Raw genomic sequence first — 15,386 nt, 5'->3', positions numbered from 1 at the left:
TCCCATTGAGTAAAACTTGGTTCTTGACTATGTTTATTTAGGAAAAGTTTCTAAGTTAATAGTTACTTCCATTCAACAGGTGAGAGAAACTGACTATGAAGGTAGTACAAGTTTCATTTTGGGTCTTCCCAAGAGCCCTATGCCTTCTTGCATAGGCCAGATCTTGAAAGATCTCTCACTGCATACAAAAAACTTTTTCATAGTCTATTTAAGTGGTTAGCAAGCTGCCCTCAGCTCTGACCCAGTCTTACTCAGGTAACTCCAGCCGCACAGTGCCTTTGAGAAAGGCTGCTGTCAGCAAGATCTATAAAGCAGCTGCAAGAACCTCTTCCACTTTTATTCATGCCTTGAAGAGCTTGCCCTAGTAACTCTTAGGAGGACCATACTTTAATCTTCATTCTTTGAAATATGTTTTTGAGGGGTGCCACTCACAGTTTGCCCACACGGTGAATGCATGCGATACAAATACAGATCTGAGAAAAATTATTTACCCACAGCTGTTTTTCAAGAGGTATTGCTAGACATACACCTTCTCAACCTTGTCCTTTTCTTGCTCTGCTCTAAGTCCGTTCCGTGTTTCTGCATCTTGGGTTTAGAGGAAGCAAGAGATCAGGACCTACTGTGCCCGTCACACCTTGTCTCCTTGAGATCCTGCTATAGCAGCAACTGTTCTCTGTCAGCATTGCTTGGCTATAGGCAGCTCATAGTGTGAATGTACATTCAGTATACTTACCTTGAAGATCTACAGCTAAGAAACCTCATGTTCCTCTTCCAGGGGAACATGTAGGAAGATTATGGATTTTGGAAGGACATCATATATCAACAAATGTACACTATTTGAGGTAAGCAACATACCTTTGAGGAGCCCAAGGAAAAAAGCATACACTTTTCTGTTGATGGGATAGGCACCCCTATCAGTAACAAGTCCCTACGCTATTCCTAAAAAAACCAAAAAAAATAATATTGCAACTGCAGTGTGCATTTTGATACCTGTAATAATCCAAATTAAATGCTTAATTAACCGTGAAAGTTTTTCAGATCATTGCAGTGAAGTGTTTATGTAAAAACCCAAACAAAATAACTGCTGCAAATTCTAAAACACTGCTGGCAAGGATACTGCAAAAATGTACAGCATTTATTCACATACAGACAAAAAGGCACAATTCTACTGAATATTTTAACAAAAAATACAGCTGTCTTCAACTAGGTCTTTATAAATACTTCAAAAAAGGGAGAAAATAAATACAGGATTGGGCCATGTAATATAAAATAGTCATCTCTACATATACTTTTTATTTCTATCTGTTTCTCTTCATGCACCTTTTTTAATTAATTTCAGCTGAATGGACACCAAAGCTAGGCACATAGTGAAAAATCTTCTGTACAAGGTTTTACAAATGTAATGACGATTTTCTCAAATTTCTGAAATTAAGATTTATACACAACACATAACCCTTCATTCAGATTTGTGTGAGTTTATAGCCTAACAAATGGCATTCCAGCAACTTTACAGAAGTTCAACTAGCCTACAGTTTGACAGAATACACCAATCATAATCAAAGATCTCTTGGTCAGTCTGCACAAGGAAAGGTAATGCTTAAAAACAGAAATTCAGCAAATGGTTCTATCCCAATAAAATACAGTTTGTATTGTCACTGCTGTACTTACGACACCTCTTCTGCTGAGCGCTAAGCATGGGAGACAAAACTAACCTACAGAGCTGGTCATACTGCAGTCTTCTTACAGCTTTTTTGGTTTTGGTTCAGCTTAACTTGAAACATTAGAAAGCTTATTAACCTAAACATTGGGGAGCAAAACAGATAAGGCATTAATTCTGCACAACGTTCGCGTTCATCATAGTGCAAATTAACAAGGTACCTCTTCCAAACTGGCATGAGGTTCAATATTTAGAATCAAAATTTAGATTATTCCATCTATGGCTTAACAATCAATTTCCTACATGGTCATAAGCTTCTTTCTTACAGAAAATAACAGTGCCTGTCTGGAAAACGTTGCTGTACGTCAAGTAGAACTTACCTGCATTTAGCTTTTGTCTGTCTGTTGTTTGATCAAATAAGTACTTTTCTTTTCTTTTAACACATCCCAAGAGTGACTGCGTAATTTCAGATTCACTGGTGCCCTGTTTGACTTTCACCTGTATAAGTCATGAAGTTAATCTAACTTCTTGGGACCAGCAATGGTATTTTAAAAGTACACTATCTTACACAAAATTCCCCTTCAACTTCATCCCAAAAGGTATCAAAAGGTTAAGACGTCTGAGTTTTAAAACAAATGATAGGGATGCATTCTGCTGAAATATTTAATTAAGCGATAACTTGCATAGCAAGATAGGGTGTTCATAGGCCTTTTTTTTTTTTTTATTGAATCCTCTGGAAGACTCAGTTATGGCAGAGTTCTACTGTGTTTTAAATGTTCCCTGCTCAAGGGGCAAGGGCCTAACATTAAGAAGTGAGTGGATGTGAAAACGGCAGGCTAGGAGTAGAAGGGGGGAAGAGGGTTCTTTATGCCTGTCTTTCTGTAACACATTGCTGCTTGAACTTTTTCACCAGTGCATACCTGACTTACATCTATGCAGAATTCCAAAATTTACAGGCTCCTAACACTCCACTGTTATATGTGCACTCGGTACAAAACAGTATCCTAATGATCTGTTAGTATTATTGCTCATAGCTTACTAGTTATTGCCATTTGCAATTATTAAAAAAGGTACACAATCAGAATATGAGTTCCCTCTTTCATCAAATCTAGTCCAGAATAGATTGAAATATTTTTTCTTCATTTGACTGTGAAGAGCTAATCACAATTTATTGCCTTTCCATTTTATTCTATTTAAAAATATATATTCATGTCCATTTTAAAGCAACCCTTTAGTGTCATAAGACTGGCTTTCCCAATACATACCATTAGTGCATATGCGATGGGCTTTGGGAAATCCTACTGACTAGTGCCTTTGAAATCTTTTTCTTGAATTGTCGTCATACTCCCAGAGGCAGGTGATGGGTTATTCCACAGGGTGCAGTCACCCACAAGCCTGCCCCCTTCCTCAGATCTGAGCTATTTGAGTGTCCTCTGTGCTCCGTCTGAGTCTTTTCAAGCTGCTGCACTGTAAGGCAGCTGCAGCCCTGACCCGTCCCTTCCTCCTTCTCCAGTATAACGTCATGGTTAAATCTGGTCATCTCGTAGGTGTATTTACATGTAAACTCTGGAGCTTATGGAGGGTTTTGAGCTGCCATCTATACTCAAACTGAATGCAACAGAAAACATTCTGCAAACAGAGGAGAAAGACCTACCACCATCCACGGAAAGTGACCATTTGTAATGCGGTTTAGCAGTGCAGTATGGTTAAACAACCATCTTCCATTCAATACACAATAGTTAAATTAAGAGCTTGTGCTTTTCCAGAAGGCAGGGGAAGGGAGTAAAATTTTATCAGTGCTTTTTAGCTAAAAGGGATGAATGCAGCCTGCTTCCCCCTACCCACCCTAGCCCCTTCTAAAAGGTTTTTGTGAGTTAATTTTAGTGTTCATCACAAATCCTATTTTAGTAGTGATGTCATTTATCTGCTTACTCAGGAAAGTTGCAAATAAAGGAGATTCAAACTTCTCACAGAATTGGGGGGCAGGGGGGGCAAAAAAAACCCCAGCTTTTTAAGTGCATGTAAACATGTTTATACAGCTCAGGAATAATGGGTTATCAATTTGTCAGTCTGTAGCCTTGTCTAAGAACTCTTCTCTCTCACACCAATAAATAATGTGAAGTTGGCTTGTAGGCAGTGACTCTACTGACCACGGTGCTGACACCGTGTCCCTGCATCCCGTCAGGATGCCAGGATGCTTCTCCTAATAATGTCCGTCCTTCTGCTGATAGTGCTGTTTGGACTGAGCCTCTGCTGCCTGCACTTTTTTCCAGCCACTTCAGTCTCTGAGTCACTCATTTCGGCATCAGGGATGTACCCATCGTTCTCGCTGTCAGGCTTTAGCTTGCTTTTTGCCCTGTCCTTCGGTGAAACTCTGCCCACGCCCAGGTAGGGGTAGCTGGCGTTCTGGCGGCAGGTCTCCTCCAGGCTCTCACCCTGCTGTTGCCTCTCCCCCTTCTTTGGAATTCGGAATCCGCCCCAGTTTTTCACTGGGCTCGTGGGCGTCGTAGGCACTTTAACTACTGTCTGATTAGAGTTTACTTTGACAAGACCCCCATTGCATTTAGGCACTATATCCCTCCGTGTGCCAGGTGCTGACCTACCACTGGAGTGGTTCACAGCCCTTTTATTTTCTGATTGCCTCTGGGAGAGTTCTGTGGGTCTCAATGGTTTGTGGTTGTGTTTAGAAGTCTTTTCCTTTAGTTCTGCCTTGATCACCTCGCACTGTGGACGATTGTCTCTTCTTTTTCTGTGGTCCGGTATAACTATGCCATTTTTCTGCTGTGCTGATACAATCCGTGTTTCTGCAAAGGTCTTGTTAAAATTTAAAAAGCTACCTGCAGCTGCACCGCCTTCCCTTTGGCTGGGCTGCCTCAGCATGGATTTGCTGTCACTCCCAGAGCTGTTTCTTACTCTGTCTCTCCTGTGTGATTTTTTCAAAGAGTGGGTTAGAGATGTGCCCATTTGTTTCCTGAAGAATGCAGAATGCCATTTCAAATCCTCTATCTTAGGGGCATTGGGGCCCACGGATGGACTATTGAACAACACCGTGTTTTCCATTGAGGAGAATGAGGAAGGCACACCTAAATGTAAACAAATTCAGTTAAAGTCAAGCAATTCCATGTCTGGGTAATACCACTTTTGAATGTACATAATTTTAACTCTGTTCCTTATGTTTAACATTCTTCAGCATAAATGGGTATTTGGTTGCCTATCCAGCACCTCTACTTCACGATTTATGTGGCTATGTCGTGATTTCACAACATACTGCTGATACAGTTTACTGCCCTGTAGCCATGCTGCACCTAATTACACTTGTAGCAAGTATAAATCCTAGCACTACTATATCCACGAAGACAGACTCACTCCTCAGAGAGGGGAGAAAAAAGCAACCAGCAAGTGGATCTGATTGATTCTGTCTAAAATACGGTTTATTAGTTACTGAATACTTCAAGGATAATCTACTTAACTCATTAACTTTGAAGTTATTCATCTTTCTGAGAAAAGACTACTGTCAATGAGATTTGGCAGAAAAAAACATGTTGTTTTAAAACCAGAGTGCTGCCTTTTCAAAATTCCTTTCTTTAAACTGCCATCTAAGATGCAAAGAAGCACAATAGTAAACACTAACGCAGCGGCACTAATAAACCACAGACTTACTAGGTACTATATGGCACTTGAATGGAAGTCATGGTCTTTCTGTCATAAGGAATCATTAAAGAATCACACCAGAAAGGATCTGAAGCAGCAAGCCATTCACTGCCCCATGGATAAGAACACAGACTTGCCAGTTTCTATAGCCATGTGCCCAGCATTAGAGCTACACAGATTCTCATTTTTTCTTCCAATCTGCTGATACATGGTGGACTACTCAAGATTTTAATGAGAATAAATGAGGTCCTGTTTGTCCTTCAAAATCGGTCATTAGCCTGTAACCAAACCTTTCAGTGCTTGTGCCTGTAGTCTTATGTGAAAAAGGTAACTGAGGCAATACCTGAAACTCTGTCTTGTTCCAGCTGCTTTGCGTAGATATTAAATATCTGTTCTTGAACTTTGCAAACAGATCTCTTGATTTTTTCCCTTCGGGTCACCATGTAAGTGAGATTACGCACCTAGAAGACATCAAGTTGCTGAGTTCTACAGGAATTGCATTTCTATAATGTTGTCACTCCGTGCTTTGAATTAATTCAGTTTAAGTACTATACACCATTTAAACAAGTTAGTAATGTATTTAAATTTAACCTTCTTCAACACACTTCTTTTAGAAAAGAGTCTTAAATACCATTTAATTCACAGATCAGTCCATCAGATTTGGGAGGGCCACAGCACAGAAGTAACTTCTATGAACACGTGAATCATACATATATACACAAACACACACAGAGGAAATCTAGAGAAATTATGGAAATGCTTAAATATCCTCAGCATTAAATAGCCTAGCACCATTTGCTACTTATTGTTTGAGACACAACAGAAAATTATACTTAATTAATAGCATGAAAATGTAGAGAGCCATTCAACAGTACCAGTATTTCTGAAGACCCTGCCATTGCAGTATGATTGATCAAAATGAAGGTAGGCCAGTCTATTCATGCCATAGCACAGTGGAGGTAGCAGGGACTGGAAACGGCAACGAAATGATTATTTATTTTTTACTATCTCAGGGTTTTTTTTAGAAGAAAGCTACATTTCTGCCCTTAAAATATGACTGTCATATTACAGCTGTGTAATAAGTTTCACAACAACCATTCTCCTGGAGCTTAGAAGTGACTTCTTTCCCAGATGAGGGAATCGTTGAGAAGTATACATCAGTGTTCCCAGGGCTCCCCTCAGTTCAGTGTAGCTGCACGCAGCGTGGTGCCCTGTGGATTACAACCCTGTAGGCTGACCTCACAACCATCAAGGAGGAGACATTTAACAAGTGTGACTGTTTTTGCTAAGGTCCTGCTCTACCTAAGGCTTACCAGTCCCAGGACAGCCAGTACTTTTAAGCAACTGTCATTACTCTCTGGATTTGAATTAGAAGGGATTCATCTAGCCTGGTACCCTTTCTGACACAGTCCATGGCCTTTTGTTCTTTGCCTTGCCTGATCCAAGCTGCACAACAGATGCGTCACATCCACAGAAGTACCTGTTTCATTAGGTGAACTGGGTGACGCGATTTCAAAATCTGTTTCTACATGGATGACATTGTCACTAACATCATTCATAATCAGGTCTACCCAACTTTATCTTGGAGAAAAAAGCATAGGCCCCATTTTTTTTTTTTTCACCCAAGTTATCTTGGATGTACAATCAGTGGGAACAATGGAGTAGTAAAATATTGAAAATATTACTAGAATTATGTATGCTGTTTTGACATGACACTTAAAAATGGAAAGGATGCGTACAGAACAATGTAAGATCCAGAGAACATAGTGACAAACTCAACTTATTTAGGTGATCAAAGAGAAGACTGAAAGAAATCTTGAGCACACAGAGCAGAAAAAAAAGATAGAGTAACGAACAGCTATCTCACCAAGCTAGAGAAGGGTCATGGGCTGGAAGTTGGAACTAGAAAAACAAAAGAACTGCAACGATTCACTGGAAGAATAATTAGCCATCAGGATCCTTTACAAAGGATGCAGTAGATGCATGAGCACCTGCTGTCCTGATTTAAAGACTAGATAGTATTCTGGAAGAAAGGCTCTAGTTCACCCACAGGTTACTGAGGCTGAGGTGTTCTGAGCCGGGTTCTGTGCATGGCCTACAGGAGCCATATGCTGTATGGCCATGAGAAACTAAAGATTTCAGTACTCTTTCTGGCTCTAACATACCTTAAACTTTACTAGTTAACCAAAAAAAAAAAACAAAAAGGAAGGAATTCAGGTCGTTACAGGATTAGATGTACTTAAGATAAAACACCAACTGATCCTACTGAACTGTTCTTTAAACATTCAAAACCTAATTGAGTGGAATACCATGTGCCTCCCAAACCTACTACACAGATAGTCCAGTGAAATGTCATCCTACTGTGCTGTGTCAATGAAAAACAAATCTGCTGCAAATCAAGGTAAGTTTCATAATCTTTTCCTTCTTGTACACCACATGAAAGATGCAGAGAAAGCCCTTGAAGGCTAAAAAAGCTCCAGTTGGGGGTTGCAGCACAGTCCACAGCCAGTAAAACAGTGTAAATGGAAATACGACAATCCAGTTATAAGGAGATACAATACTACAAGCCAAGACCTGCTGGCCCTGTGAACTAACCCTTTATGTGAAAAGGGTAATTGGCGTGCTCTGTAGAAACTTAGTGTTAATGGTCTTTTCTGACAATACAACTTTGAGTTAAGATGCAGCACGGAGTGCCTGCATGCAAAGGCAGTAACTGAGAGCGTAGTTTGGAAACTCGGCTAACAAAGGCCAGCATGCCTCGCGCAAGCACAGGCAGCGCAGTGGCTTACCCGCTCTAGATCCTGCCGGAGGTGTGTGAAGAGCTGCAGTCTTCTGAACAGAACATCCTGTTCCCGTTTAGCCAGATTGTCCTCTTCATCCTTCTTTGGGGTAATCAAAGGTTTATTGAAGTTGGCTTTTCTCTTCAGCTTCCAGTACTGGTAAAGGAATCCCACTGGCTCCTCGGGCAGCCGCAGCACTTTAGCCACTTCCAAAGACTCAACAAATGTGTAGAACTCATCCTCCAGCTGCTGGAGCTTTTGCTTGCGAAGGCTGACTCTGTGGGCCTCTTCCTGGTTTTGATCCATGCTGTGGAAAGGCTCGATGTGGGCAGGAAGAGAGCTGTCCTGAATCCCATTCCCATTCTCCTGACCTGGGCTTTCACTGAAAGTCTCATCATCTGCTTTCTTGGTGGAGCTGTGCTTGGGACAGTATGACTTAAATTTCACCTCATCGTTCTCTGCCAGTATGGTCTTCATCTCCAAGCCACGGTCAAATGCACAGGTGACATGAAAGGCTGTTCTGCAGTTCTTCACTGAACACTACAGAAATTAAGTTCAAATTAATCAAATATAAATTTAAGAAGCCACACTGCCTAAAACTATTCGAGCAGCCAGGGCTGCTCTGGAAGAACAACTCCGTTAGCACGCTCTGCTTCTAAGCTGCATGTACTTTCTTGCTGTCTTTTAATTAGGTTTATGATTTCGTGCTTTCAGGCCAGGCAACGATCAAGTGGCCCAGTGGGACAGGAGTGGTTAACCCCTCCCTAGGCCAGTCACGCTGTTCAATAACCAGCAAATCTACAAGAGGAACGTTCTTACCGTCACCGGAGCCACTCACGTAAGGCAGTGTTACGCAAAGGAAAACGTTCCCCCTTTGACTGTGCCAGCATGAAGAGAGGGAAAAACATCTCCGTGACTCCAGGCCAGTTTGGTACTTTTAATTAGAAGTCTTTCCCAGCACCCGGACCCATGCTACCCGAAAGGCCTCCACCAAGGGGAATTTTTTTTTCTTCTTATCCCAATTTTATAATGTCAAATATTAAATCACTGTAATCACTACTTCACTGACTACAGCCTTCAGCTGGGGAATAAGGAGAACAGGAAATTCAATTTTTTGTCATTTTTCTTCCCTCCCAGTAAACCCAGCCGTTATGGAGCGATGAGCACTAGTTCAGCTGATTTAGCACTTCATTTCAATTAGATGTAACTTTCTCTTGCAAAATGCTGTCATAGCTGTTGCCAGCCGCAAACTGAAAGGTTTAAATATACGTATGTATGTATAGACACACACACATGCATTTGTATTAACTCACACCTCTGCCTCCAGTGAAAAGAATTTAAAGTGGAAATGAACATTAATGCTATTAAGTAGGAGGAAACAAAACCATGCTTAATCCAAGTCGTCTAACCTTAAAGAGAAATGCATTGCACTATGATGTTTATACAGCACTTTGTAAAGAAGCCAAATACTTTCTCCTCTGGGTTTTCCTGCTCAGGTTGACTCAGCAGCCAGATGGCATAATAAAGGTACAACAGAGAAACTGCAGAAGTTTCAAATGAACATTATTTAATAAAATCAACATATTAAAGGAATTAAAAAATACCAAAGCATCTTTTGCCCTTTCCTCTCTTACTAGCAAACAGGGCAAAAGCAGCCCAGCTGGAACACCAAACAGTACGGAAGAGTACTTTAGCCATGGTTTCCAAGCTGCTATCATTTAGAATAATCAGCTCTTAGTATTGCTAATGTTTTATTGGGAGAAAAGGTGAAAAGCCTGTCTCATCGGAAGGAAATCTGCTGAACCTGGGAGAATATGCAGTCTCGTTTTTCCCAGCTTATTGCAGCTGCTCTCTGCCCAGTCTGATGCATACTTCCAGCTGCCGGCTTTTCTAATTGTTGTGCACATAATATCTCTGGAGGACCTGTCTCTCTCAGTTCATCCAGTTAATGCTACCTTCTTTCTATCCCAGTGGCTTTGTGTAATGTTCTCCTTTACTGTATAAAATTTCACAACACAAATTAAGTATCTCTAGCTGCTAGCTTTAATGATACCAAGATTTACACAACTCCTATAAAATGTCAGGCAAAACTGTAATTTTTTGTCTCTCCTCCATAATTTCAAAGGTAGAACTGCCTGAAGTGGCAGCCATCGTGCCTGCATGTCGTCATGTGTTGTCACTAGAAGGGGAGAGGTGGTATCAGGAAAAATAGGGAAAGACACTCCCCTCTCCCCTGCACACTAACATACATAAATACTCAAGTGTTCAACCGAAACTACTCTAAGTTACCCCTCAGAACAGGTCTGGAGAATGGACAAAACAGTTTCAACTACATAACAGAGGCCAAGAGGAAGGGGACAGCTCTGCAAGGAGGTATTACGATTGCAAATTTATATGCTGTGGACAGATTTATTTTCTCTACTTAACATTTACTATTTTATACCATTCCTTAAATAGAAACGGACTGATAGGTTTCACTGGAACTACTGCTGCATTGCTGTTTTACAACTTTTTCTGGCAACCTCTTCAAATGACTCAGAGCAGAGTTAAAAAAGGAAATGGATAAAACCTGATTTTTAAGAAGAGTAGGACTTTAAAAACTTCTGTGTCTTAATGCTGGTCTTACCATCACGGATCCTGTAACATTAGGCTAGCTACAAAATACAGCTCTACTTCTTCAGACTTCTTACGAGACAGCAGTATCTTCCTACCTGTCTCAGGGAGCTTTCTGAGGATCATTTTGCTGAAGCACTTCGAAGGTGAAGAACATTGCCACAATATTAAGCTACATTTTATTGTCTTTTTCTACACAACCACAACACTGTCCCGAGTGGGTCACCTGTCCTTACTCTCATCATCTGTTCTCGAGTAAGGTATATCAAAGTTTTGTCTCATGTCTCAAGAAACTAAGTATCTCCTCTTTCAAAAATCTGGGGCTTGGTAATGTGTTTTCCTCAATCTCTCTAGATTTTAAAATCGTTCTTAAAATTATTATTTAACATTTCTGAGTGATTTTCCACTGTAAAGGATCTGCAAGTGCTTTACAGCTAACAGCCCAAAATAAATATGCACGTGAAACCACACTGCCCAGTTTGAAATGCTCTGGTGCAGATCAGTTCAGTTATTTAACAGCGACAATGCACAGGCTATGGTGAGACAGGCTGACTTCAAATCCAACTGAAACTGCAGAGAGAATTTCAGAAGTATGCAATGAGGCAAACCGGCACTGGCCCAAGAATTTGAGCTGTCGGTATGAAACAAATGGCTTTATAGTCTAATTATTTATTGCATACAGAAATCGTTCTTTTTGGAACTGCGAAGACTAGACATTTGTTACGATTCTGCCCGTCTTGCTGTTTCGGGCAGTCATCATGCCTGAGCTCAGGCGAGTACGAGAAGTCAGAATGGTAATGTGGCACTGCTTCTACAGCAATGTGAACTGGGAAACTCACACCAAGAGCTCCAGAATCTACCCACAACCGATGGAGGAAATGGGACTCATTTCCTCAGCTTGTGGCTTGCTTTAATCTCAGAGCAGATCAGTCAAACAATCTGTTTCTTTCCTACTGCTCAAAAAGCCTAATATTAAATGATCAGATAGTCTCCTCAGCAACTTAAAAGCTGGACCAACAATAAAACAGTTACAGAAAAAATATTTACAGCCAAAACAGTCCAATGTTAAGTAGTACCTAAAACTGGGAATTCAAAGCTACAACTGGCTTTATCATCAAAGTGAAGGCATTCACTTCCACTGACTTCACTGGGAGCTGGGCACGCTCAGCACCTTAAAAATTCAGGTTGTTACAGGAAATACTCAACTCCCACTGCGGTATCCAACTTGTCTTAGAAGTCGCTAAATAGGGACTAGCAGATAGGTTTCAGAACAGACGCTTTCGGCATTCAAGCTTCGTTTTTGTATGTGGTACATCACATAAATACAGGGGTTTTCCTATATATTCCTATACATGCGTATCCACTAAAAGCCGACAAAACAAAACACAACACACGGACATTTGTGCAATTAAATTACCTGTATAGATGCTCCAACTTTTTCATTACAAAGGCTGCACACCAGTGCCCATCTACTGCTGGGAATGTGAGAAACCTTTGTAATGGGCTCCATTTTTTCTGGGCTTCCAATGCTCACCTAAGAGAAAAATGGTTAAAAAACACAAAGTGACTATTACACTGTTAACTGAAAAGGGAAACAATTCAATCAAAGAAATCAAATTCCTTGTGGAACATGCTAATTTTGCATATGTACAAGTTCCTCAGTTTATAAGGAACTAAAATAATTAAAATTTTTTTAAAAAATCAGCTCCTCACTGCATGAAAAAAACAGTTTGAAGGTGAAGCCCTCCAATTTAAAATTCGCATACAGGATGAATATTTTGATTATGAGAACCCATGGGAATTCTCACTGTCATTCCAAACCTTCCTGATTCACCTTTAACGTTCTGTTCACAACATAAAATGGTACTTTCTGTGCTTCTTAAATGAGCTTTGCCAGCAGCAAAGGCCTAATTTTTTGAGGCCTAATTTTGGTTGACAAAGGTGATGTAATTACTTTCTTTACAGATTATACTTCACCCCGACAGACTTTACATCTAATGCAAAATCTTTTCTACTGTCTTCCTAAGAAGTACCGTATCTATTACAGTCAGTGTAGCAACACGCACTAGGTTGAACAAGGTTTTTAACAGATTTCTTCTCTCCCAGAATCACTGCAGCCCTGAACTCCCAGGGGAACAGCACCTACCTCTGGAATCCACAGAGCACAGCTAACGTGGACCCACTTGGTGCCACTCCGGGTCGGCTTCATGGCACCACCCTTCTTGGGACACAGCAAACACTTGGGCTGAACGCCAAGTGCGCAGGTCCTGCACAGCCAGCTGCCTTCCGGCACTTTCAGGATCCCGTAACATGCCTGTATTCCCATTTACAGAAAAGGGAAAGAAAACAAAGGACACAACATGCATTTCTGTTACTTTTCAGCTGTTTACACGTAGCCTCTTGCAACTCTCAAAATGTTCTTTATGGAATTTCTCACACTTTAGAAACATGAGCTTGTGGAAGATCTCAGGATACTTTCATAAACTTTGCCAACCACATCACCCATTCATTCTCCAAAAAGATCTTTCAGTGAAAGGTGCAGAAGTCATGACCAGCTGTTATGCAAAAAAACACTGCCCACTTCAATTGGGGAAATAAAGAATGTGTTTACTAGCCCAAAGAGCAAGGGGACCCCCGACAGACAACCCTGCCAGCAGTGAGCTAGGATGAAGTTCAGTATCTCAAAGACTACAAGTCACAGGAACTGGACTGTATCTAATTCAAAAGGCAAGAACCACAAATTCAAGAGCTCTGCTGTGCAATACTCCATGTTATTCCAAAGCACTGGGGTTTACTTCTTATTTGGAGGAATAAGTGCAGAACAGCAACTAATTAACATCACTTTTTTCAGAGGAGTGCATCTTTATGGAGACCTCTGTCCAAATTACTGTCACTTTTAACCCTCTTAAGTTTCAGATTTGATGTGATCAGAGACGATGTGATCAGAGACTAAGGATCAGAGAACCACTACAGGTCTAAAAAAGTCCACTTTACTCTGAGTATCTTGCAAGACAGCCAGTTGTACTTCACAGCTGTCACAGGCATATTTCTTTATCATTAGTACAAATGCATTTAAGTAACACATGCAAGAAAATACCATTCTTGCTCATCAGACAACACAGTTTTCCGAACACTGAATGACAAAGCAACTTCTTAAAGCTGGGATGGAAGGACAGGCTGATAGGAAGGCATCTGCCACAGTAAGCAGCAACCACAGAAACAGATATGCTAAAATTGCATCTGTTCTTTCATGCTAAGACGACTTCTTAACAGCCACAAAAAGGTGGCACATGATAGTGCTTCATTAGGTCAGCTCAGGTCAGTAGGTTCTCCATTAAATTAAAATAACTATAATAAATCCTGTGTCCCTACTGATTGCCTGAAAGTTCTTTTTTCCCCTCTCTGCTGAGCCTAAGTTGCTGATGCTAAATGTGTGTCAGCCCCAGAAGTGTGCAGAAAGAGAGGAAAAGAATATAGCAAGAGAAGTGACCAGGTGAGAATATACAATGCACACGTGTATGTTTTGGGGAGGCTATTCCTCACCTTGAAACTTCCTCCACACAGACACAACACCACTTTTAACCCTCTTAGCATGACATTTCTAGAATTACATGTAACAATTCTCCTTCTGAATTGCATCATTTCTGAATTCATCCCACCGCTCAATGATGAACTCTGCAAGAACTTAACAGATCAATGTCTGTCGCTGGAAGAAATCCAACCTGTTATCTTTAATGGTTTGGAAAAGTTTCTGTCACCACCCCTACACTCCCCCACTGTGCCCTGGCTGCCATACCTGGTGTACGCAAATATTGCATTTGTCACAAAACACCATTTCGTTGCCATCTTCTCCATCTGGAGACTGACAGACGTCGCAGACAACATCTTCATCATATTCAATCCCAAGTCCTTCTTCCGTCTCAATAGCATGATTCATGTTATCATAGCATCGTTGTTCAAACTCCTCTATGACCCTCTCCATCGTGTACTCATCCAGCTCAGGCATCCCTGGGAAACAGGAGTTGTTACTTCCTTAAAGGAAAGAGCGATAACCACTGCCACACACAACTCCAGCATCTTTTTTAACAGCTGAGTAGATATAGCCAACCACCACACGTACACATGTCATTCCTAGACAATCATGCCTATTGCAACCTAATCTAGGGAAACTGTAAGGGAAAAATAAAAGTCAAAAGTAGTCTTATAACTCTATTAAACTAACAGAAGCAGAGTACCCAAACCAATCTTTAGAAATCCTGATAAAAACTTTCATAAACTGATCTTGGCTTCCTGGTCTTATTCTCATTTTTCCTTCTGGGACAGTCTATGGCTCTTGCTTCAATTTTGCAACCCAGATGTTGACTCTTTGGTGAAAGATCTGGGAGTGTTTTGAACCAAAAGTGCTGGGGGTAGAGTGGGGAAATCAATGACAAAATCTGCTACAATACTTGTAGGAAACTTGCAGTTTCTAACAACAGTTGTTGGTTTTTTACAAGTTCCAACCCAATAGGGTGCAACCCCAGCTGAGGTCTCCATCAGACCCTGCTACACCAATAAATTAGTTTGGTTTTAGAAGTGAAAAACACAGTTGTAATAAATGCAACATCAAATCTGGGAGAATAAATAAATGCAACATCTAATGTGGGATTTGGTCTTTTCAAACAGCATCCACCAGAAAATTATTC

At 40.8% G+C, this 15,386-nt stretch overlaps 1 protein-coding gene across 1 annotated transcript in view; it reads right to left on the bottom strand.

Annotated features, from left to right (window-relative positions):
* Positions 1-3,613: 3,613 nt before the first annotated feature.
* The window catches only part of JADE1 (jade family PHD finger 1), a 33,225-nt gene continuing 21,452 nt past the window's right edge, over positions 3,614-15,386 (bottom strand). Inside the window, exons 5-10 of the mRNA XM_059826819.1 lie at positions 14,498-14,709; positions 12,848-13,015; positions 12,119-12,235; positions 8,098-8,628; positions 5,652-5,769; positions 3,614-4,740 (exon numbers count right to left, since the gene is read on the bottom strand). Of these exons, the coding sequence (XP_059682802.1) occupies positions 3,839-4,740; positions 5,652-5,769; positions 8,098-8,628; positions 12,119-12,235; positions 12,848-13,015; positions 14,498-14,709 (2,048 nt within the window). The 3' untranslated portion in view covers positions 3,614-3,838. The remainder of the gene's footprint in view (positions 4,741-5,651; positions 5,770-8,097; positions 8,629-12,118; positions 12,236-12,847; positions 13,016-14,497; positions 14,710-15,386) is intronic.

Source organism: Gavia stellata, chromosome 19, assembly GCF_030936135.1.
Source record: "Gavia stellata isolate bGavSte3 chromosome 19, bGavSte3.hap2, whole genome shotgun sequence".
Classification (NCBI taxonomy): Eukaryota; Metazoa; Chordata; class Aves; order Gaviiformes; family Gaviidae; genus Gavia; species Gavia stellata.
Note: the sequence above shows the minus strand (reverse complement) of the source record. Positions and strands in the feature narration are given on the sequence as shown.